The sequence below is a fragment of the Bombina bombina genome, chromosome 6, assembly GCF_027579735.1.
Source record: "Bombina bombina isolate aBomBom1 chromosome 6, aBomBom1.pri, whole genome shotgun sequence".
NCBI lineage: Eukaryota > Metazoa > Chordata > Amphibia > Anura > Bombinatoridae > Bombina > Bombina bombina.
The window spans coordinates 1,115,380,699-1,115,407,319 of record NC_069504.1 but is presented as its reverse complement, the minus strand read 5'-3'; the positions used below and the strand labels follow the sequence as shown (position 1 = coordinate 1,115,407,319).

General features: G+C 39.6%; 1 protein-coding gene across 1 annotated transcript in view; it reads left to right on the top strand.

Annotated features, from left to right (window-relative positions):
- SYT10 (synaptotagmin 10) overlaps nt 1-26,621 on the top strand; it is a 226,505-nt gene that overhangs the window by 60,144 nt on the left and 139,740 nt on the right. Inside the window, exon 3 of the mRNA XM_053719063.1 lies at nt 6,789-7,353. Within this exon, the coding sequence (XP_053575038.1) occupies nt 6,789-7,353 (565 nt within the window). The remainder of the gene's footprint in view (nt 1-6,788; nt 7,354-26,621) is intronic.

Genomic DNA, 26,621 nt, shown 5'->3' with positions numbered 1-26,621 from the left:
GGTATACTTTGTATATATCTTTTCTCAGCTGTCAAACTCACTATAGCCAGAGCATGGAAAAGAGTGAGTCCCCCCACATGGTCAGATATTGTTTCAACAATGGCATACATATACTCCATTGAAAACAATATATACTATACTATGGGACGGTCAGATTTTCTTGAATTAGTTTGGGCGGAATGGAAGCGTAGCTTTGACACCCTATGACTCCCCAGCTTTGAGACTTAGGATAGCCATTCTCCGCCTGTCAGAGGCGCCCGTGGACCCACATCAGTTCTGCCTGTTTTGAAAACTTTAATATAATCCTTGTTTATCCCACTTCAGTCCTACCCTCCCCTGTAATCCCCCCCCCCTAATTCCTCCTCCCCTCCCCTCTCTACTTCTGGATCGTATAGACAGACCCAATTTGCTCCCTTAGGTGAACGAAGGAGATCAGGGTTCTCTATTTGCATATCGATCTTGTTATGTTGTCATCGGATATGTTATGTTGTATCTCTATTTGTATATTCATACGTGACTTTGAGTTTGTAGTACGCTTTGGTCGTACAGCTGTTGTATTTAGTCCTGAAAAAAACAAATAAAATATTTAAAAAAAAATATTTTTGTCAACTCAATAGAAATTAGTTTCCATTTAACTATTTTACATTAAAAACATCATTTTAGATGCATGATGAAGTGTAGGCATTCCTTGTCTTTATGCGCCCACTTAACTCCTTCATTATCAAAAATTTTGTTTTAAAATAGATTTCCAATATTTTTGTTAACTGTGCATTGTAAAATCCTTTCAGATATTTCCATTTAAAAAAACCCTAAACAATGGTATGCAATTCATTAAAATACACAGGTTTTAGCTACATTGTTGCATATGTGTAATTCCTTATCTTTGACAACTTAACTACACATTTAAGACTGTATTGAACACTATGGGGGGTAGTTATCAAGCCGTCAACCTCAAATACGCTGGAATTCCGCAGCGTATTTGTGGCGAGGCTGATTCGCCTTAGTTATCAAAGGCTCGAGACCGGCAAAAGTAGAATTTTGTGAAGTAAGCATCGATCCGCCGGACTCAGTCCGACACAGATCGATTCTTACGTCACTCCAGATGTTCCACACACAAGTGCGGCACATTCTCACTACTTTTGCTAGTTATCAAATGACTAGCAGGTACGCTCGGCACTTTTACGGCCCAGCGTACCTGGTTTTCAATCCGCCACCCCTGGAGGCGGCGGATCCCATAGGAATCAATGGGAGTCTGACCATAGCGAAAGTACAAGTTCGCTGCTGACAGACATCCCATTGATTTCTATGGGAGCTGTCTACACCTAACACCCTAACATGTACCCCGAGTCTAAACACCCCTAATCTGTCCCCCCTACACCGCCGCAACTAAATAAAGTTATTACCCCCTAAACCGCCGCTCCTGGAGCCCACCGCAAGCTACTCTATACATATTAACCCCTAAACCGCCGCTCCCGGAGCCCACCGCAACTATAATAAATGTATTAACCCCTAAACCGCCGCTCCTTGAACCCGCCGCAACCTATATTAAATGTATTAACCCCTAATCTGCCCCTCCTACAAAGTCGCCACCTATAATAAAATTATTAACCGCTATCCTGCCCCCCCTACACCGTCGCCACCTATAATAAATTTATTAACCCCTAATCTGCCCCCCCCTACACCGTCGCCACCTATAATAAATTTATTAACCCCTATCCTGCCCCCCACTACGCCACCGCCACTGTAATAAAATGATTAACCCCTAAACCTAAGTCTAACCCTAACCCTAACGCCCCCCTAACTTAAATATTAATTAAATAAATCTAAATAAATTAACTCTTATTAACTAAATGAATCCTATTTAAAACTAAATACTTACCTTTAAAATAAACCCTAATATAGCTACAATATAAATAATAATTATATTCTAGCTATCTTAGGATTTATATTTATTTTACAGGTACCTTTCAATTTATTTTAACCAGGTACAATAGCTATTAAATAGTTATTAACTATTTAATAGCTTACCTAGCTAAAATAAAGAGAAATGTACCTGTTAAATAAATCCTAACCTAAGTAACAATTACACCTAACACTACACTATACTTTAATAAATTATTCCTATTTAAAAATAAATACTTACCTGTAAAATAAACCCGAAGATAGCTACAATGTAATTAATAACTATATTGTAGCTATCTTAGGATTTATATTTATTTTACAGGTAACTTTGTATTTATTTTAGCTAGTTAGAATAGTTATTAAATAGTTATTAACTATTTAATAACTACCTAGCTAAAAGAAATACAAAATTACCTGTAAAATAAATCCTAACTTAAGTTACAATTAAACCTAATACTACACTATCATTAAATTAATTAAATAAACTACCTACAAATAACTACAATTAAATACAATTACATAAACTAACTAAAGTACAAAAAATAAAAAAGCTAAGTTACAAAAAATAAAAAAATAAGTTACAAACATGTTAAAAATATTACAACAATTGTAAGCTACTTACACCTAATCTAAGCCCCCTAATAAAATAACAAACCCCTCCAAAATAAAAAAATGCCCTACCCTATTCTAAATTAAATAAATTTCAAAGCTCTTTTACCTTACCAGCCCTTAAAAGGGCCATTTGTGGGGGCATGCCCCAAAGAAAACAGCTCTTTTGCCTGTAAAAGAAAAATACAACCCCCCCCCAACATTAAAACCCACCACCCACATACCCCTAATCTAACCCAAACCCCCCTTACAAAAACCTAACACTAATCCCCTGAAGATCATCCTACCTTTAGTTGTCTTCACTCAGCCGAGCTACCGATGGAACTGAAGAGGACATCCGGAGCGGAAAAAGTTAATCCTCCATCTTCAAAGAGGCGCTGAAGAGGTCTTCTATCCGGGCGAAGTCATCTTCCAAGCCGGGTCTTGAATCTTCCTTCCGCCGACGCGGAACCACCTTCTTCACCGACGGACTACGACGAATGACGGCTCCTTTAAGGGACGTCATCCAAGATGGCGTCCCCTCAATTCCGATTGGCTGATAGGATTCTATCAGCCAATCGGAATTAAGGTAGGAAAATTCTGATTGGCTGATGGAATCAGCCAATCAGATTCACGTTCAATCCGATTGGCTGATCCAATCAGCCAATCAGATTGAGCTCGCATTCTATTGGCTGATCGGAACAGCCAATAGAATGTGAGCTCAATCTGATTGGCTGATTCCATCAGCCAATCAGATTTTTCCTACCTTAATTCCGATTGGCTGATAGAATCCTATCAGCCAATCGGAATTGAGGGGACGCCATCTTGGATGATGTCCCTTAAAGGAGCCGTCATTCGTCGTAGTCCGTCGGTGAAGAAGGTGGTTCCTCGTCGGCGGAAGGAAGATTCAAGACCCAGCTTGGAAGATGACTTCGCCCGGATAGAAGACCTCTTCAGCGCCTCTTTGAAGATGACATCGGCAGGATCGAAGACTTTTCTTCAGCGCCGCCTGGATGATGACTTCATCGGATGGAAGATTTCTTCAGCGCCGCTTGGAGGATTAACTTCTTCCTCTCCGGATGTCCACTTCGGTTCCATCGGTGGCTCGGCTGAGTGAAGACAACTAAAGGTAGGATGATCTTCAGGGGATTAGTGTTAGGTTTTTGTAAGGGGGGTTTGGGTTAGATTAGGGGTATGTGGGTGGTGGGTTTTAATGTTGGGGGGGGTTGTATTTTTCTTTTACAGGCAAAAGAGCTGTTTTCTTTGGGGCATGCCCCCACAAATGGCCCTTTTAAGGGCTGGTAAGGTAAAAGAGCTTTGAAATTTATTTAATTTAGAATAGGGTAGGGCATTTTTTTATTTTGGGGGGGTTTGTTATTTTATTAGGGGGCTTAGATTAGGTGTAAGTAGCTTAAAATTGTTGTAATATTTTTAACATGTTTGTAACTTATTTTTTTAATTTTTGTAACTTAGCTTTTTTATTTTTTGTACTTTAGTTAGTTTATGTAATTGTATTTAATTGTAGTTATTTGTAGGTAGTTTATTTAATTAATTTAATGATAGTGTAGTATTAGGTTTAATTGTAACTTAGGTTAGGATTTATTTTACAGGTAATTTTGTATTTCTTTTATCTAGGTAGTTATTAAATAGTTAATAACTATTTAATAACTATTCTAACTAGCTAAAATAAATACAAAGTTACCTGTAAAATAAATATAAATCCTAAGATAGCTATAATATAATTATTAATTATATTGTAGCTATCTTAGGGTTTATTTTACAGGTAAGTATTTATTTTTAAATAGGAATAATTTATTAAAGTATAGTGTAGTGTTAGGTGTAATTGTAACTTAGGTTAGGATTTATTTAACAGGTACATTTCTCTTTATTTTAGCTAGGTAAGCTATTAAATAGTTAATAACTATTTAATAGCTATTGTACCTGGTTAAAATAAATTGAAAGGTACCTGTAAAATAAAAATAAATCCTAAAATAGCTAGAATATAATTATTATTTATATTGTAGCTATATTAGGGTTTATTTTAAAGGTAAGTATTTAGTTTTAAATAGGATTCATTTAGTTAATAAGAGTTAATTTATTTAGATTTATTTAATTAATATTTAAGTTAGGGGGGCGTTAGGGTTAGGGTTAGACTTAGGTTTAGGGGTTAATAATTTTATTACAGTGGCGGCGGTGTAGTGGGGGGCAGATTAGGGGTTAATAGGTTTAATATAGGTTGCGGCGGGTTCAGGGAGCGGCGGTCTAGGGGTTAAACTATTTATTTAGTTGCAGAGAGGTGCGGAATCAGCAGGATATCGGTTAATAATTTTATAATAGAGGGCGACTGTGTAGGGGGGGCAGGATAGGGGTTACTAGGTATACTGTAGGTGGCAGCGGTGTCCGGGAGCGGCGGTTTAGGGGTTAATACATTTATAAGAGTTGCGGCAGGGTCTAGGAGCGGCGGTTTAGGGGTTAATATATTTATAAGAGTTGATGCGGGGTCTAGGAGCGGCGGTTTAGGGGTTAGTAACTTTATTTAGTTGCGGGAGGCTCCGGGGGCGCCGGTATAGGGATAGAACAGTGTAGTTTAGTGTGAGTGCTTAGTGACAGGCTAGCAATAAAGCTGGGAAAAAGCTGAAGAGCAGCGAGATCGGATGAGTGATAACTCTCACAGTCCGCTGCTCATCGCCCGCGACTTTTTGACAGCTTTATTTGATAACTTAGGCGTATTTTTTCAGGTCCGCAGCGGCGATGTGAGGCGAGCTTAGGCGGGCGTATTGGGCCGGCGAAGCCAGAAAAGTAGACGGCTTGATAACTACCCCCCTATATCATGGAAAGCGTGTGCTATCCTGTAATTTGAAACAGACATAGGGGACAAATTATCACCCTCCGAATAGAGCATGATGCCTCTGTTTCGGCGTGAACCTTCAGGGTATATGTGGATGTTTATGGTTGTTATCATGACAACTACTTTGGCACAATTTTATGTGAGGGTTGTGGGTCTTTGGCCTATATAAGGTTTGTGATTTCACTTGTTTGTGTTGGTCTGAGGAAGGGGCCGCTGTGCTTCGAAACATCACTTAATAAATACCTGGTTTGTTATAAGTCCAGTAAATGTGGAATCTACTCTTTTTGGTATATATATATATAAAAATATATAAGAGGAAATAATAAAACAAGGCGCCACTCCTCTAAGCGTAGTAAGTAAAATAACACATATTTATTCCAAATAACAATTAAAAACTCACAGATTACAACCTCAAACAAATATGAGGTATGATTCAGGCACTTGAAAACCGTATAGGTCTCTCAACAATATCCCCCAAGGACAGCAGTGGCAAAGTTCTAGGAGTGATTTCTTCATTCACAGCCGTACATGAGATGTTCAAAATATACTTTCCTGTGCGAGCTTGTTGTCTGCAGAGTAAAGCCCTGATTAGCTGCTCCAAATAGGACACAGGATGGATGGAGTTTGCCTTTTTTCCTGAGTGTGAAAAAGGCAAACTCCATCCATCATGTGTTCTATTTGGAGCATGTGTTAATGTACTTACTACGCTTAGAGGAGTGGCGCCTTGTTTTCTTTTTTCCTCTCATAGTTTTCACCCGGTTTCCAGAGCCGTGACTTACAAGAGGCAGCAACTCTAATCATCTGTTTCTGCTGCACACTACACAGAAATCAGCATATCCTTTTAGCGATTTGGTGTACTTGTTATGGGGCGCTTTTTATTTGTGTTTTTGATATATACTGTATATATATATATATATCACCGTTTGCAGGGGATAAAATTACAATAAAGTCTATATTAAACATTCATGATTCAGATAGAGCATGTAATTTTAAAGAACTTTCCAGTTTATTTCTATTATGAAATTTGCTTTGTTCTTTTAGTATCCTTTATTAAAGAGTACATCTAGGGAGTCTAAATAAAGTTTGAGTGCATGCATTCTATGGCAGCTTTGTTTGCGACTATGTATAACATTATTATAAACATTGTTGCAAACACTGCTCCTAGATGGCTAAAGACACGCTCTTGAGCTCACCAAGGATAAACCAAGCAAAATAAATCATAGAAGTAAATTGGAATATTGCTTCAAATTTCATTCGCTATCCAATCCATTTAAATTTAATTTTGACTATAATCTCCCTTTAATAAACACACAGTTACATTTAAGCCAAAAAAAAAAACCTGTATAAATTCTGTTCTTCTTTTATAAACATGATATAAATTTTTTGAGTGCAATTAAAAATGTTTTGTTCATAGTTTGCTTTTGTCATTCTGTTTCTCTTTGTGTTACAGACATAATTCATTCAGAAGGCATTTACCAAGACAGATGCAAGTTTCCAGCGTGGATTTCTGTACCGGACTGGAACCGTTACAAAGAGGGGAGACAACCACAAGTATTGGAAGAATTAAACCTGAACTGTATAAGCAGAAATCTTTTGACTCAGAAGACAGTAAAAAAGATGACTCTAAGACCTGCGGGAAACTGAATTTTACTCTACAATATGATTATGAAAATGAACTGCTCATTGTGAAAATCCTTAAAGCTTTGGAGCTCCCCGCTAAAGACTTATCTGGGACTTCTGACCCCTACGTAAAAATCTATCTCCTTCCAGATAGGAAAAAAAAATTTCAGACAAGGGTTCACAGGAAAACTTTAAATCCTGTGTTTGATGAAACATTTCAGTTCCCTGTTGCTTATGATCAACTCAGCAACAGGAAACTACATTTCAGTGTATACGATTTTGACCGATTTTCTAGACATGATATGATTGGGGAAGTTATCCTTGACAATTTGTTTGAAGTATCAGATCTCTCCCGGGAAGCCACTGTATGGAAAGACATCCACTGTGCCACTACAGTAAGTATAATCTCCCCATAACATTGACATTAAAAATATATTTCAAAATTAGTGCTCAGGTTGATGTGTGTTGCTGAGCCAAAGCGTACTGGTGGGATTAGATAATTATGAACAGCTGAATTAAATAATTGATTAAAAAAAAAAAAACACAAAAGGGCAGTCACACTGAAAAAACACCAAAAAAGTATAAATATAACTTTTATTGGTAAAAGTAAAAATACAAAGGTGGGGAGCTCCAAAAATCCTTACCCATTTCATGCCTACTATCAGGCCTTAAAGGAACAGTTCACCCCAAAATGTAAATTTGTTCCCAATGATTTATTTTATCTGCTGGTGTTCATTAAATTGTTTACAAGTAGCTCCTTTATTCCTATTTGGAATTTGAAATAGCTGATTTAGCCTGTGGTATCCATATCTATAGTAAAATATTGTATACTGGAGTATAAGCTATTACATAGCCTTAGTAAACACAGCCAGCAGAGGAAATTACACTCCCAGTAAGGTGCAGTATAGTTAAGTAATACCATTTTAATTTTCCATTGTTCTCTCTTAGTATTGAGCTATATTTTTCAGACAAATAAAAGATAATGTGAGTGTACACAAAGTGATAACATAATGAGATATGATATTACCTGAAACTCAACCCATTGTAATAGGCAGTGGTTGAAAAGCACAAAACCAGCTATTTCATATACACAAATAAACCTGAAAATGCAATTTATCATACATTTTATACACTGCAGCAGGTATAAAAACTAATTGAAAATACATTAATACAAAAACAATTTTACAGTGTACTGTCCCTTTAATCATAGGATCAAATAATTGATTTTTCTTAAATAATAATGCTAAAGCAACATACAAAGTTAAAAAAATGTGAAATTTAATACATTACTATAAGTCACAATTTAAAGAACCAAAAACAACTGTTTTGTTGTGAAGAGCCAGATCCCTGTCCAGCCAAAATAATGTCAAAAGGTACAAAACAGAAGCCACCCCAGAGTTACTATAAATCCCACACTTATAACCCCACGCAGTAGACTTACATAGTGCAAAAGTATTTAATGATCTATTACATTTCCATCTTTTATTAATCCATAACTTGAACCTTCAATTCAAAAAGGAAGGATGCAAAATCAAAGTTTGTTGTATAAAACCTCACATTTATTAAGGCAGAAGGCTTGACGCGTTTCACGCACATTATGGCACTTTCTGCAAAGGATGTTATGTAAATGTGGCAGATCAACATATACTTAACACTATATAATCCAAATGAGTGCAGATATAAAGGTTCGATTTATAACTGATGCTAGCCTCATGAAACAAGCAATATTATGTCTCCTCTCAAATTAACTTGATATGTTTGTAAGAAGCACAATTTGAATATATATTATATTTAATGTGTGAGGAACATTCACGTTTTCAATCATGCATTTATACTAGCATGTTTAATTCATTGCAAAATGTTCCTTGCTTATAATATAGCTTATATTTTTATCTGTAAATAAAGTAAAGATCTTTTGGGGAAGTTATATAATACTAAATATAATTTAATGTGATCGTTGGAATCGTTGTCTAAACTAAATATCTAACAGGATATGGGAGGAACAACATTTTCTTTCTATAACTTTAATTAATGGAGTACGGCACTGACATTCTAAACGTGTTAATTTTATTTTTGTTCTGTTTTTCTGAGATTAAAAAGGTTAAATTCAGTTATAGGGACACTGAACCCAAATTTTTTCTTTCGTGATTCAGATAGAGGGGCCTATCTACCAAGCTCCGAAAGGAGCTTGACGGCCCGTGTTTCTGGCGAGTCTTCAGACTCGCCAGAAACAGCAGTTATGAAGCAGCGGTCACAAAGATCGCTGCTTCATAAACCTCTCCGCCTGCTCTGAGCAGGCGGACAGACATCGCCGGAAATCAACCCGATCGAGTACGATCGGGTTGATTGACATCCCCCTGCTGGCGGCCGATTGCAAACGAGTCTGCAGGGGGCGGCGTTGCACCAGCAGCTCTTGTGAGCTGCTGGTGCAATGCTGAATACGGAGAGCGTATTGCTCTCCGCATTCAGCGAGGTCTTGACCTGATCCGCACTGTCGGATCAGGTCTGCAAGACATTTCTTAAATATGCCTCAGAGCATGCAACAACTTTCTTATATACTCCCATTATCAATTTTTCTTCATTCTCTTGGTTTCTTTATTTGAAAAATAAGGCATCTAAGCTATTTTTTTGGCTCAGAACAATAGAAAGCACTTGTTTATTGGTAGGTGAATTTACCCACCAATCAGCAAGAACAACACAGTATGTTCACCAAAAATGGGCCGACATCGAAACTTACATTCTTGCATTTCAAATAAAGATACCAAGAGGATGAAAATAATTTGATAATAGGGGGCCTATTTATCAAAGGTCTTGCGGACCTGATCCGACAGTGCGGATCAGGTCCGCAAGACCTCGCTGAATGCGGAGAGCAATACTCTCTCCGCATTTAACATTGCACCAGCAGCTCACAAGAGCTGCTGGTGCAACGCCGCCCCCTGCAGACTCGCGGCTAATCGGCCGCCAGCAGGGAGGTGTCAATCAACCCGATCACACTCGATCGGGTTGATTTCCGGCGATTCCTGTCCGCCTTATCAGAGCAGGCAGACAGGATTATGGAGCAGCGCTCTTCAGACCGCTGCTTCATAACTGCTGTTTCTGCCGACTCTGAAGACTCGCCAGAAACACGGGCCCACAAGCTCCGTTCGGAGCTTGATAAATGGGCCCCTAGGAGTAAATTAGAAAGTTGCTTAAAATTGCATGCTCTATCTGAATCACGATAGAAAAAAATTGGGTTCAGTGTCCCTTTAAAGTGCATTTGATATTTTACCTTGATTTTTGTGGGGGTTTTCTCTGTACAATGTATCATCTTTTCATCTCTGCTTTTTCAACATTTGGAGGTGACTGTGAATTTAGTAAACATCCAGTTATTTCAATGAAGCTAAATATTGGAGTTGTTTGTGAATCAGGAAAACACTATGAAATGCTATTTTGGATTGTATTACTGATAGGATATTGTATGCTCAAGTGATGTCACACATTTGTATAATGTCAGTGATATCATTTGCATCATGTCAGTGATGTCACTATTAAAGGGACATTAAACTGCTGATGCAACTACAGCAATTACTGTTCATTGTGCTATTGTTTTGCTCCTGTACCTGAAGTTGCCGTGAAAGTCAATCTCTTATTTTAACCCTTAACAAGTATTAGTTAGTGAAGCTCTGCATCTTCACACTGGGCGCCACAATCTTGTAGCTTATATTTGTTATGTAAGTGTTTAACTGTGCAAAAATGTAACATCACATCTGTGAAAGCGCACTGCTCCTATCACATGATGCGGCGCCCATTATAAACTGCAGAGCTTTACCTGCTGGATTCTGTAATTAGATAAAGTGCACTGCTCCTGTCACATGATGCGGCGCCCATTATAAACTGCAGAGCTTTACCTGCTAGATTCTGTAATTAGATAAAGTGCACTGCTTCTGTCACATGATGCAGCACCCAGTATAAACTGCAGAGCTTTACCTGCTGGATTCTGTAATTAGATAAAGTGCACTGCTTCTGTCACATGATGCAGCACCCAGTATAAACTGCAGAGCTTTACCTGCTGGATTCTGTAATTAGATAAAGTGCACTGTTTCTGTCACATGATGCAGCACCCAGTATAAACTGCAGAGCTTTACATGCTGCATTCTGTAATTAGATAAAGAGCACTGCTTCTGTCACATGATGCTGCACCCAGTATAAACTGCAGAGCTTTACCTGCTGGATTCTGTAATTAGATAAAGTGCACCTCTCCTATCACATGATGAGGCGCCCATTATAAACTGCAGAGCTTTACCTGCTGGATTCTGTAATTAGATAAAGTGCACTGCTTCTGTCACATGATGCAGCACCCAGTATAAACTGCAGAGTTTTACATGCTGGATTCTGTAATTAGATAAAGTGCACTGCTTCTGTCACATGATGCAGCACCCAGTATAAACTGCAGAGCTTTACCTGCTGGATTCTGTAATTAAATAAAGTGCACTGCTTCTGTCACATGATGCAGCACCCAGTATAAACTGCAGAGCTTTACCTGCTGGATTCTGTAATTAAATAAAGTGCACTGCTTCTGTCACATGATGCAGCACCCAGTATAAACTGCAGAGCTTTACATGCTGGATTTTTTAATTAGATAAAGTGCACTGCTTCTGTCACATGATGCAGCACCGAGTATAAACTGCAGAGCTTTACCTGCTGGATTCTGTAATTAAATAAAGTGCACTGCTTCTGTCACATGATGCAGCACCCAGTATAAACTGCAGAGCTTTACCTGCTGGATTCTGTAATTAAATAAAGTGCACTGCTTCTGTCACATGATGCAGCACCCAGTATAAACTGCAGAGTTTTACCTGCTGGATTCTGTAATTAGATAAAGTGCACTGCTTCTGTCACATGATGCAGCACCCAGTATAAACTGCAGAGCTTTACCGGCTAGATTCTGTAATTAAATAAAGTGCACTGCTTTTGTCACATGATGCAGCACCCAGTATAAACTGCAGAACTTTACCTGCTGGATTCTGTAATTAAATAAAGTGCACTGCTTCTGTCACATGATGCAGCACCCAGTATAAACTGCAGAGCTTTCTTTACCTGCTGGATTCTGTAATTAGATAAAGTGCACTGCTTCTGTCACATGATGCAGCACCCAGTATAAACTGCAGAACTTTACCTGCTGGATTCTGTAATTAAATAAAGTGCACTGCTCCTGTCACATGATGCGGCGCCCAGTATAAACTGCAGAGCTTTCTTTACCTGCTGGATTCTGTAATGAAATAAAGTGCACTGCTCCTGTCACATGATGCAGCACCCAGTATAAACTGCAGAACTTTACCTGCTGGATTCTGTAATGAAATAAAGTGCACTGCTCCTGTCACATGATGTGGTGCCCAGTATAAACTGCAGAACTTTACCTGCTGGATTCTGTAATTAAATAAAGTGCACTGCTCCTGTCACATGATGCGGCGCCCAGTATAAACTGCAGAGCTTTCTTTACCTGCTGGATTCTGTAATGAAATAAAGTGCACTGCTCCTGTCACATGATGCAGCACCCAGTATAAACTGCAGAACTTTACCTGCTGGATTCTGTAATGAAATAAAGTGCACTGCTCCTGTCACATGATGTGGCGTCCAGTATAAACTGCAGAGCTTAGCAGGTGGATTCTGTAATGAAATAAAGTGCACTGCTTTTGTCACATGATGAGGCGCCCAGTATAAACTGCAGAGCTTTACCTGCTGGATTCTGTAATGAAATAAAGTGCACTGCTCCTGTCACATGATGTGGCGCCCAGTATAAACTGCAGAGCTTAGCAGGTGGATTCTGTAATTAAATAAAGTGCACTGCTCCTTTCACATGATGCAGCACCCAGTATAAACTGCAGAGCTTTACCTGCTGGATTCTGTAATTAAATAAAGTGCACTGCTCCTGTCACATGATGCAGCACCTAGTATAAACAGTGCACTGCTCCTGTCACATGATGCAGCACCCAGTATAAACTGCAGAGCTTTACCTGCTGTATTCTGTAATTAGATAAAGTGCACTGCTCCTGTCACATGATGCAGCGCCCAGTATAAACTACAGAGCTTAGCAGGTGAATTCTGTAATGAAATAAAGTGCACTGCTCCTGTCACATGATGCAGCACCCAGTATAAACTGCAGAACTTTACCTGCTGGATTCTGTAATTAGATAAAGTGCACTGCTTCTGTCACATGATGCAGCACCCAGTATAAACTGCAGAGCTTTACCTGCTGGATTCTGTAATTAGATAAAGTGCACTGCTCCTGTCACATGATGTGGCGCCCAGCATAAACTGCAGAGCTTAGCAGGAGGATTCTGTAATGAAATAAAGTGCACTGGTCCTGTCACATGATGCAGCACCCAGTATAAACTGCAGAGCTTAGCAGGTGGATTCTGTAATGAAATAAAGTGCACTGCTTATTTCACATGATGTAGCAATATGGGAGCTACAAGATGGCGGCACTCAGTATCAACTGCACAGCTTTAGCAGGTGGATTCTGTAATGAGATAAAATAAGAGAACAGCTTTAAAGAGAGCTGCAGTTACATGAGGGAAACATACTTTGTTGAGTAATAACCCTGCTAGTGTAGTTGCACCCAGATGTTTTTTTGTTTTTTTTAATAAACTTTATTTTTTAAAGCTTTACAAGAGTAGACAGACATAAAATTCTTTCACAGTAATGGATTTGTTAATAATATGTTTCTGTAGATCATGTCTTTAATGAAGGTAAATTGTGATAGTCCATCCACTCTCTTCCACCTTTTTTTTCAATTATGAATTAACTTAAATTAAAATAATGTAAAATAACCAACAAAAATAAACACTAAAATTAAACATAAGACACTAAGAACAGTCTGTCACATTTGTCTTATTGTAGGTATCACATAATCTTCAACCAAAGTAGGGTGTGTGATTAATATAAACCTGTATCCTATCTTGGCCCATTACTGTTTGATGTGTGAACGGTGATTAAAAAAATGCATTAAGTCTGGGTCTGGGGATCTGCATTTTGGGCAGACATTGGCCTCTAGTTAACAATGTCTGTTGGTGTGAATCAGGTCCGACAGACATTGCTGAATACGGCGAGCAATATGCTCGCCGTATTCAGCATTGCATCAGAAGCTCACAAGAGCTGCTGGTGCAACGCCACCCCCTGCTGACTCACGGCCAATGGGCCGCCAGCAGGAGGTGTCAATCAACCCGATCGTACTCGATCGGCTTGATTTCCGACGATGTCTGTCCGCCTGCTCAGAGCAGGCGGACAGGTTATGGAGCAGCGGTCTTTGTGACCACTGCTTCATAACTGCTGTTTCTGGCGAGCCTGCACTCTCGCCAGAAACACGGGGCATACATATGCCCCATTATCTATGGATTTGTTCCAATTTTTGAAGATACAAGGGGTTATGTAGGTTTTATGTAGGAGTTTTAGTCAAATTCTTTTATTAGCATAGAGACCATGAACAACACACATCAAGTCCACATTGAATACAGAATATAATGGGTACAACAATAGTATCAGTGTATCGACACAGTCACCGCATTTTGTATATGAACAGGTAAAAACTGGATAAGTGGGGAAAAATGAAGGAGAAAAGGTTGTATAGGAGCGGGAATTGTAGCAGTATAGGGTGTCCAGTCCCGGGGGATGCCACTCGACCCAAAGCTCTATAAATAAGTTTTGCCAAATCTCTATAATCAACAAAAAAAAAAAAATGCTGGCATGGTTCCTTAGGTCTAATTGCCCCGTGGGCACTCATTGTGAAGTGTGTATGGATTTTTGATATTCTTCCCAGATAGCCTGGATAGCTATAAAGTTATCTGAGGACCCTTTCTTATATTCGGCATATTCCTCCAACTCTAACAATTCGGATACCCTGAGTCTCCAAATCCCCAGAGAAGGGACATCTGGAGTCCTCCAGTTTCTTGCTATCAACGTTTTAACACTGTTTGTGAATATCCTAAACAAAGGGGAGAGGGATTTGATTGGCAGTTTTAACGGTCTATTTAGTAACCATATAAGGGGATCTGGTGGGATCTGGGTTTTTAGAATCTTCTCGACCTCCGTTATTACTTCATACCAGAAGTGATTCAACCTTGAGCACCACCACCACATGTGGCCCACGCCGCTGCCAAAATGTCTGCACCTCCAACATAGATTGTTAGTGCTTGGGTATAGTCTGTGGATTTTTCGTGGGGTTAAGTACCAACAGTGCAGGAGTTTATAATTGGTTGCTAAGATTGATGCAGAAGTGGAGGATTTTTTAGTGCTTAAAAATATGGAGGTCGCCGTTTGCGGGAGAATATTTCTACCCAGTTCTCTCTCCCACATCTCCATTGAGTGCAGTAAAATGCCTGGCAACGGCTGAATTATAATTTTATATATGGCAGATAAGGAGTGCCTCACGGGAGAACTCGATAAGAACAGTTTCTCCAAGTTTGTAGGGGGGCGAATCATGTTATTCTTGTGGATATGAGTGTTTATGTAGTTATGTAGTCTTCTGTAAGTAAACCAATTTCTTGCCCAACCATAACCTTTCTCAATTAACTGTTCCTGAGTAAGTAGGTGTTCGTTATAAGTGATATTAAATATTTGTACATTGTCATCTGGGCTTTGGGGAGAAATCGGGCACTCTAGAGGTCTTAATGAGATAATGGGGTTGTGGATAAGAGAGGTCAAAGGGCCCGGGTTAGAAGATAAGCAAGGGTTTTGTCGTTTAGCTCGATCCCACACGCCTACAGTCTCCCTGGTGATCGGGAAGGAGAGAGACCTAGCTGTGTCATGAATAGTGGGGCTCCATAGCATGGTGGCCAGTGACGGGTTTAGATTGATATGTTCCTCAAGATGGACCCATCTCCTCTGTTCCCCCGCCACCCTCCACTCTAGGATCCTTTGCATATATAATGATGTCCTATATTTGTCTAGGTCAGGAACACTTAGGCCCCCGTGTTCCCTCAAAAGGGACATTGACGTTTTATTAATCCTTGGTGGTTTTCATTTCCAGATGAAAGCACTGAATAGGCTCTGCACCTGAGGGAGGTATTTGGGAGGCAAGGGTATCGGGACCGCCCCCATGATGTACAAGAGCCTGGGGAAGATGTTCATCTTTATCGTGTTAATCCGTCCCCACCAAGAGAGCTTTTTTGAGCTCCATGAAGACAGGTCGCCCATAATTGCGGTTTTGATGGGAATATAGTTCTCTAGGAACAATCTATCAAATGTGTTGGGGAGGGAAATGCCCAGGTATCTGAGCGATTCCTTGCACCATTTTAGGGGGCAGGTCAGTCTAATGTGTGCTGCTGAGCTCTCCGGAAGGCAAAGGGCAAGTATATCTGACTTGGAGTGGTTAACCAGGAAGTCTGTGAGGGACTGGAAAGTCCTAAGTTCAGATATCAGTATAGGTATCGAGGACTCAGGCTGGGTGAGGGAAAATAGGATGTCATCAGCGAAGAGCGACAGTTTATATTCGTCGCCCCCCACCGCGATCCCCCGGGCCCCTCTGATACCTCTCATTCTGGAGGCAAAGGTCTCGATGAAGAGGCCAAACAGTAGGTGGGAGAGAGGGCAACCTTGCCTTGTACCGTTATTAATATCGATTGGAGGGGAAAGGGATCCGTTAACCAAAATTTGGGCGCTTGGTGAGTTATATAAAGTGAATATACGTTTCAGGGTGGTATCGCTAATTCCGAAAGCCCCCAGGGAAGCTCTAAGGTAGGACCAGTTAACCCAGTCAAACGCATTTTCGGCATCTATCGAGACGAAGGCGGTAGGAATGTTATGGTTGGCGGCATGCCAGAGGAGCATGATGTTACGAACAGTATTATCCCTAGCCTCACGGCCAGGAACAAAACCCACCTGATCGTTATATATGAGTGCAGGGAGAACACGGTTAAGGCGGGTGGCTATAATCTTTGAATATATTTTTAAATCCGTATTGATCAGAGAGATCGGGCGATAATTAGCAATTAGTTCTGGGGTTTTATGGGGTTTGGGGATAACAGTAATATGTGCTTGTAATGATAATGGCAAAAATATTCCGCCTTCATCAATGGAGTTGTAGTATCTAAGTAGATAGGGAGAGAGAATTTCTTTAAATTGTTTGTAATAAGCATTGCTAAACCCATCTGGGCCCGAGGCCTTTCCATTGGGGAGGGACGAGATAACCGACAATAATTCTTCTTCTGAAAAAGGTAAATCTAACTCGTCCCTCTGCTCGTTAGTTAATTTGGGCAAAGTTATATCGTTAAGGTAGGAAGCTATATCATCTGGGTGGGGATCTGCTAACCCTCGTCTAATATTATAGAGATTGTCATAGAATTCCCTAAAAGCTTGTAGGATATCTGTGGTGGTAGATTTTAAGGTCCCCTTGGGGTCTCTAACTCTCATTATATACTGTTTATTTGTTCTAGACTTGAGTTGTCTAGCCAGCATCCTACCCTGCTTGTTCGCACCCTCATAGTAAATTTTTTTGAGAAATAAGGCTTTATTTTTAGCTTCAGTGCCGAGAAGTAATCTAAGATGGTCTCTTTTGTGTGTGAGGCTTTCAGAGAGGGATTTGTCTGTGGGGTGTAGCTGATGGAGGGTCTGGAGTTTAGATATGTCGTCTAGGAGAGCGTTGAGATAGATGTGCTGTTGTTTACATTTGGCTGTTCTGATTGCAAGAAGTTCCCCTCGGAGAACGCACTTGTGTGCATCCCAAGTGTTGTGTATTGTAGTTTCAGGTATGTCGTTTCTCTGAAAGTAATCGAGTAGAGTCTTTTGTAGTTGTATAATTACTTGGGGGTCTCTGAGGAGGGACTCGTCAAATCGCCATGTAGAGTGAGAGGGATCAATAGGGTGCCAGCAAAGCTGGCAACTAATTATGGCATGGTCGGACCACGTGATAGGGGAAATGTTAGTAGCGGTGATGGAGGATAGGGTAGGTACATCTATGAAGAAATAGTCTATTCGCGTGTAAAGCTGGTGGGGGCTAGAATAAAAGGTAAATTCCCTATCGTCAGGGTGTTGGAGGCGCCATGAGTCGTGCACAGCTAGGTGTGAGAGAGATTGTTTAACTTGTCTTAAAATCTTATTAGGTGTGGAGGAGGTGCCCATAGATCAATCTAAAGCAGGATGGAGTGACAAGTTAAAGTCGCCCCCCAGAATCAAACTACCCCTGGCTACCTCTAGGACTTTTTGACAGAGTTGGCGGAAGAATGAAGCAGCGTTTGTGTTAGGAGCATAGAGATTCACAAGCGTAATGGGTTTGTGGAATAGAAATCCCACCAAAACCAAATATCGTCCTTCTTTGTCTCTATAAGTGGAGGACAAAGTAAAAGGTGAGTTTCTGTGTATTACGATGCCAACCCCATTGTGTTTAGATGAGTGGGAAGAAAAAAATGCAGAGCCGAATTTACGGAAGCTGGCCTTAGGTTCAAAGCCCCTGCGAAAGTGAGTCTCCTGAATAAAGAGAATCTCCCCTCTCTGTCTTTTATAATCTCTTAGGGCCATAGATCTCTTATGGGGGCTATTTAGACCTTTGGTATTGTGAGATAGGAACCGTACTTGATTCAAGGTATTAGTCTTGTGACTTTGTTGATGAGAGGTGATAGAGTCAAGTATATCGTAGGGCACTATGAGCAGAAAGAGAGACGAGAGTGCACCACGAGACTGGACAGGAAAAATTAAAAAGGGAGAGGAAGGGGAGCAAATCTATAAAAACAATCATTACATTCTGTAAAACAATATATATGGAAAGAACAGTGATATGGGGAAGTGGGGTATACATCAAAGCCTTGTATACTATACTGAAGGGGAAGAAAGTTGCCCTTTAAACTCTTAGGTTATGACATAAGCAAAAAAAAAAAAAAAAGTCAGGAATATATCAAATACGTGAGAAAAGTTATTAACCAGAAATATTCTAGCAGGAAGCCCAAAATGTCCCTTGTTTAGTGGGTCCTATTTAAGTAAATATTCAAGTGCATACTGCGTACATAATCTAATCTAGGGTATAATATTCAATATAGAGGGTGATCAAAATAGTCCAGGAGGACACATGGCAGATGAGTGAAATGGGTAACTTTCGTCGGATGCTAAGGTCACAAACTATTGTGAAATAGGGGCTTGGTAGGGGATCACCCACCCACAGTTTTTATCAGTTGGGGGATCTGCAGGGTTGTCTAGGCATCATAAGATGTGGGCTTAGGCCAAGCTGTCCCAACCAGGGGGTTAACACAATACCTTCTAAGCACAGTAATGTCCCTCAATGTTAGGTTTAAGGTGTCCTGGGTAGCCTAAGGCCACCAAGAGGTGAGATAGTTAGGGTGGAGGGTATTAATATCACACCGTGCCCAACCAGGGGTGTTCGAATAGACATCTAGATGTCCCTAGTGGGTCAATTCTCATGTGGGAAGTGGTCCCAAACATACCGAGAGGTCGTATTGGGGCTAAGAGCAATCAGTAAAAACGGACCTAGGGGAGCCATATGGCGCACCCCAGGGGTGTAAGTCTGAAGAGGTCTGGGCATATTTAGGAAAACACAAGAAAGCCCCAGCTTACTGTTGAACTATAGTATCAAACCTTAAACATTGATAAGAATAAACTATACATTGTTGCACGAGGCAGTGTAGAAATAATAAAACGAACATGAAAAATATACACATATTAACTTCATTACATTTTAAACATGTATGCAACTTGGGTAATAGTTGGACCAGAACAGAGAGGTGCAATGCAAAGTCCGGCTCGCGACCCTGCCAAAGCCAGCACAGACATGTTGCATATAACCTGTATATCCTGGGACAAAAACATGGGGTGACCAAAAGGGAAATTAACTATGTTAATCTGAGAAAGGACAAACCCCCTCATTGTCTTAAAGGTCAAACAAGGATGTACATAGCATGTTAGAAACAGCATTAGCATTGATGAGAATAACATAACATTGAATAAGCTTTGATGACTAGGAGTAAATAGTGTCCAACAGTCTATATAACATGAATATTAAGATGGCCACCCTGAGGTGAGCCAGGAGACCTAGTCCATGGCTTAATAATTTGGTATAATAAGAAGTTACAGGTCAGACATAAAACCAAGGACATAAAGATTATTATACGTTACCAGTGGGAAGGTAAGACTGAAGGATGACCCTCCTTAGCGGCAAGGCGGGCCTAAGAGCCCTAAGTAAAGATTTGGTCACTACAAGATAGCCTGTATGGGGAGGCTTGGGATCCAACCATGGAGGAGGGTATTCAGAGAATACCGGTTGGAAAGAATACAAAAGGAGAAGATTAGGAAATCCCAGAGTAGGACTTGCAAGTAGATCATCCAGAGGGCGGAGAGCCACTTTTGGGCGGCAGGTTATCTGTTTTCCTTCTTTTGGGTTGGACCCTTTGCCATTGCGGTCTTTGTCCCAGTGGACGCGATGGCCCTGGTTCTTCAGCTGGAGGAGGGTTCAAGACGGGTGGATCTTCGGGGTTGTGAAAAGCAATGTTAAGAGATCTGGAAAGATGGTCAAGGTCATTATAGTCTTTGTATATAATTTGAGAGCCATTATGGCTAATGATCAGACTAAAGGGGACGCCCCATCGGTATTTAATCCGGTGTTCTTTTAGGACGCAAGTGATAAATTTAACCTCCTTGCGTCTCTGTATCGTATAGGGGCTGAGGTCTTGATAGATCTGGAGGGAATGGCCCCTGAAGGATATGGACTGCTGGGACCTTGCAGCCTGCCAAATGTCCTCTTTTAATGAGAATCTTAGAAATCTAACAATGACATCTCGTGGGGGAAGCAGGGGTTTTGGAAGAGGGCGTAATGCTCTATGCGCCCTGTCCAGATCTTCAGATAATAGCGGCCGTGATCCAGGAGAGAGGTGTTGAGCTAGACCAATGATGTATCTTTTGAGGAGGTCAGGAGTCACATCTTCTGGGATACCGCGGAACCTCAGGTTGTTCCTGCGCCTGCGGTTATCCAAGTCCTCTATTTTGTCCTGAAGAGACTGAACTTTAGAGTCCTGAATAGAGAGTTGTTGCGTATTCAGACTGACTAGGTTATTCAGAGTCTCCTGACCTTCCTCAAGATAGTCCATACGAGCACCCATTTTGTTAAGATCTCTTTTGAGGTCCCTCATCTCCTCCTTAATAAAGGATTTTAGGGAGTCCAGGTCTGATTTGGAAGGAAGCACAGCCAGCTTCTCCTGAATGGCGTATAGAGGGTCCTGCTGGCCATTTGTGTGTATATTTAGGCTGGGAGGGCACGGCTGATCCGGTGAGATATCAGGAAGCACTGGATTTGTATCTGAGGCTTGAAAGAATGAAGATACCGATGGGGTTTGGGAAAGTGGCTTGTTTGGTTTATCAGATTTCTGTCCCTTTTTGGAGGCCATCTTAGGTATAAGCCCTCTGATAGAGGGAGAAGGGTAGTCTGGATAAAGTTCCTCCAATGTTGATAGAGAGATAGGTGTAGGTGGGGAGGAACGTATAGTAGCAGGGAGTGGGGGATTGCACTAATTAGTGAAGAAAAAACAAAAAAACAAAAAACAAAAAACAAAGATGCGTTAGCACACCAGCAGCATCAGTTAGGTGAAGAATAATTGTTATGCACAAAAGTCTTATATAGTTCCTTGAGACTGCAGATGAGGTAATGCTTTAACAGCAGCAAATTTTTATTTTTTATTTTCTCCCCTTATTGTCTGGTTTAACTTCATCCAGTGTTAATAGAGTGATAGGGAAAGGAGGGGAGGAACGTAGAGTGGCAGGGGATGGGGTGTTACACTAATTACTGAAGAAAAATGAAGATGTGTTTGCACACCAGAAGCTGCAGCTAAGTGAATAGTGGAGGCAAATCCTAAATGTCTTTTAAGGTTCCCTGTATATTCTTAGGGCTGTAGATGAGTCAGTGTTTTTATACGGGTAGATTATGTTGTTTTCCTTTCTGCCTCCCCTTGTCTATAAGAAGAGCCTGCACTTTTGTATATGCCAGAGCAGGGTCCCCCAGTGAACTGCCCAGCAGCACAGTGGCGTTTGAGGCCACGTGGCGTGTGCGGGTGATGGCCGCTATGTTCAAATCAGGCTCCCAGATGCGGCAGCTAACTACTTTCCCCCTCCACCTCCAGGGGCATATATGGGGGCAAGCCATAAACCCAGACCCAGAGTAAGTGCGGGTACCTCAGCTGAGGGCCTCAGACGGAGACCGGGCGGCTAGTGTGTACCTGTAGCTGCAGGAGGCTGAAGTCTCAACGGCCACTCGCGAGCAGGACTTAACAGCCCAGGGAGCGCATTGGCACATTAGCGCTGGAAGAGGTCTTATGTTTCAGCTGCTCCGGTGGGCTTGCAGGGGATCCGGCGGCAGATCGGGAGGTTCCGGACAGGTGGCTCAGACCCGGCTGTAAGTACAGATGTGGGAAGATGGCGCTGCTAACCCGCGCCTGATGTAGTAAACGGGACGGCAATTCTTGTCCTTAGCTAACTCTCCAGCAGTATGGTTTTGAAGGCAGGAGAGCCTAGACGGTCAGTGCAATAGCTGGCATAAAATTAATGAGATCCTGAGCAAGTTATTTTTACTAAGAGAAAGGGTAGACACGGAGCCTTAAAGACTTGCGGCCATGTTCCTGCACGTCTTGGCTCCGCCCCCTAGAGATCATGTAGGAGTTTTATATGATCTTCTCTTAAATCCGCTAGTGACTTAACAAATTTAAAGATTTTTCTGCAGTCCTTCGATTAACACTTTGTTTACTGCAGTTGTTTTTCAATGGTCAAACTACACTGACCACTTCCCTTAATTACAGAAGCCAATACAGACTTGTTTGGCGTCCGCAGAAAAGATAAAATAACAAATTGTAAATAGGGGATACATATGTGGCAAGGTTAAGCTCATGGAGCTTTTAGCATTTCACTACTGGATAATGAGGACAATTTTTAGACTTAAATTAAAGGAAAATGGGAAAAATAAATGATAAATTCTAAACTATATTGCAATGTTGTTTTCTCTTTGTAATTACACATTTTATATTACAATCTACAAGTGTTTACTGTCTTATCCTCATCAATATTAAGTTAATTAGCTGCCATGTTTTACTTTATCTTTGACAATGGGTAGTCTGTGATACTCCTTTGTCATCTTGTTTTTCATTTGTTTGGGTGTTTAAATAGACTCAGTTTTTATCTAATTTTCTGATTCAGATGCTTTTCATAATTCAAATATCAGTTCTTATTATATATTCTTGAATAGATTAAATAAAAGAGCATAGCAACAATCACTCCGGCTACCATACAGTACATTTGTGTGGGGTTTTGCTTGACTGTAATCAAGCACCGACTTGTATAACGATTTAGAATGCTGTGTCTATAAAAGTCAGTTACTTCTCAGAAGTTATCAGAAATATTTAGTAATGTTAGCTGTCTTTGTCCACTACATAATATACCAGGGATGACTAACTGATGCAGCCCCCAAGAAAAACAAAGCTAAGAATGTGTGCCCAGAAAAATACTGATCTAAATATGATGTATGCTTTGGAAGAGCACACTATAAAGAAAAAAGCAGACAGAGGTTACCTAACCTTACCTAAATCTGGCTGTGTGTTTTTAAGAAATATAATATTGTTCTCTTTTCCTTTGATTAATAGCTATAAATGTATATGCGCATTGTAAGGCTTCTAAAATATTGATCTACATCCCCTTGTGTTAGGATATTGTCCCCTCTCCCCATAACATAAATTTATGACCTTCCAGTCCTCTTGACTAAACAGATTTTAAACCCCTATAATGATTTTCTATTATTGAATATTTTGTAGCAGTTCCCAGCACATTGTAGAGGAACATTACTTATTTATTACAATGCTGGCCACGGAAATATTTTGAATGCACTCTGAACTTTCATTATCGCTTTTTATTCACCAAAGATAATCAGTAAATGTTGTGCACATGCTGAGACTTTTCTAAATACAGATTTTAGCATTAGATAGGAGTTGCTCTGCAATATAGAATAAGCTTCCCACATAATATGCCTTTATAGACAAACTCTAGACATGCCCTCTACACACTCCTATTACATAGAAGGGATAATGTTAGAGTAAATGTATCCATTCATGTATCATTATATTATACATGTGTGTCACCATAGTAAGTGATAAAAATAGAACTGTTTCCCACACTAATATACTCAATGGCAAGGATTCAACTCTCTGTAGAAGTAGAATCATTTATAGAGCAAACACAGGGCATACTTGGGAGGCTGCTGCCTGGAAATAAAATATCATACTGTCTCTGAGGTCTGAAATATTCTGCTGCCTCAGGGAAAAGTCACAATTTCAAACCTAAACAAAAATTGATGTATTACAGTGAACCAAGAGATGGAGACATTTTGTATAACGATATAGAAGATATAGATTTTATTATCTGAATATTAAAATAAATCTGTAATTGCTTATTACGTACTAATATATTTTATACCATTCAGAAGTGCTTGCACACAATATAAATGTTATTATAATACTCTAAGTAAAAAAAAAAGTTTTACCTCCAATGGGGAAAAATAAATAAATAAATTAATTAAAATTAAAAAGTGCACTGAAATATAATGCTCCAATGTCTTACTGCGCCTCCACTTAAGCCCCTCCTCTTAATCTATTCTGTCTCAGAGACCTAGTCCTAGGTGATGTGTGACCACAGCATAAGTTTATATGAACCCCAGCATAATGACAGTCTAGTTGCTAGTAATAAAGATGGGTCAGCCATCACACTTCAGCCACTCAAAAGTTGAATTGCTCGAGCACTTCAGCAGCTCTTAAGAAACACTATCAGCTATCATCGTCATTTCTATTAAATTATATACTATGTACTCTCCAATTTGTTTTGTCTAATTTTCACACCTGCAATACTACACACACACAAGATGGTTGAATTATTTTGGTTACATTTGGTATATAAGATGTGCAAACTTTTGGGGTAGTGAAATATTACATATATTTAGTGGCATTTAGTAGTATTTGTAGTGTACAAAAGTTTATTACAGAAGTGAGAATATGCAGTAAATCACAACATCCTTGGGGTAAATTATTATGTTAAGGACCAACAGTCATCTTAACTGTTGTTTCAGGTGAGTCTGAGAGATTATGGAAGTGCAAATATGCGCTCAACTTGTAATCTACCTCAATGTCTGTGTGCAGTAACTATTTAACATGATTTAATGTCTTTTTACTATTGGTAAAAACTTTCATACACTACTAAACTATTGCACATGTCTTTGTGTATACACTTTATATGGGCCTAGTTGAAAGGTCAGATAAGTCAAATTTAGATTTCAGCATGGTAACTCACACTACATTTAGAGAGTCAGTAGAACTGGAAGTTAAATTACAGAAAAAATTACAGGAAAAGGGAACAAAATAAATAATGAAAGTATATTGCAATTACATAAATAATGTTGGTAAATTTGTTCACTAATCAAAATATATCAGTTGTACAACCAAAGGTCTCATAGATTCCATTATTGTTTGAGTCAGGCTTGAAAAAACCACTTGTCCAATTAAGACTTGTTAAATCCCTTGGAAATTATGCAGTGTAGCTGTAAAAAGATTACTAGAAAATATCACCTTAACATCTCTATGTAAAAAACAGTAGATATTTTACCTCAAAATTTCCTCAGTAGCCACTTCCCACTGTAAAGGGACTTTAAGCAGCCAATCAGGATTTTAGTCCCAGGACTTCCAAGGGGACGTGCATCTGACATGTGCAGCATGGTTACTTTATTTCTCTCCTCAATTTAAGGAAGTTTTATTATAAAATCTTGTGAGATTTCAGTGAAATTTCTTTTGAGATCACTGTAAAACAAAGTATGACATCAGCACTGATTAAGCTGATTGGCTGTTTTATTATTTTACTTATTTTTTTTTTACATGTAGCTGACAGTAGCTGAATGATAACTGTTCACAGAGCACTTACTATTGTGAGTTGAAGAAATTTTAAGGTAAAATATCTTCCTTTTTTTACATAGGGTTGTTCATGTGATATTTTCTTGCCAGCTTTCTTCATTAATGCTGCATCACTTTCAAGTTATTTAGCATATGGGTATTATTTCCCTTTAAAATGTTAGATTTCAGTATTGAACATTATTTATTCATCAGTGATAACATACTACAGAGTTTATTCCAATCTTTCCTATATTATTTTACTATATAAGAAAAACTGAATCACACATTCAATTTTTTTTAGTTTATATATTATTTTTTGTGTGTGTGAAATGATCACAATATTTTTGGGTGAAACACAGCCAAAATTGTTAACTCACATGATATTCACTCTCAATTTCCCCACAATGTGTAGCAGCGGGATTTTTTAACAAAACATAATTTAATGTAATTTACTGCTTGGTATACAATAGTATTGATATCTGTAATGATTTTGGAATTGCTGATATATAGTAGCTATACTTTTTAGGTGTTTTATTGATGGCGATGATGACAAATTCAGTACCTTTTTTATTTTGCAACATTCAATCCTCATCAAAAATAATAGTTGCTCTTATTGGCATGTGAAGCACCATCTTGTCTGAGCATGGGCAGATCAGTGGGCAAAATAGTTATTGTTTATCTGAAATGTTTTAGCAGTGGATCTGTGGTTGTTGAGTATTAACTTCTTAACGACCATGACATACTCTGTACATCGCTAGTTGTTAAGGGGTGTTCGGGCT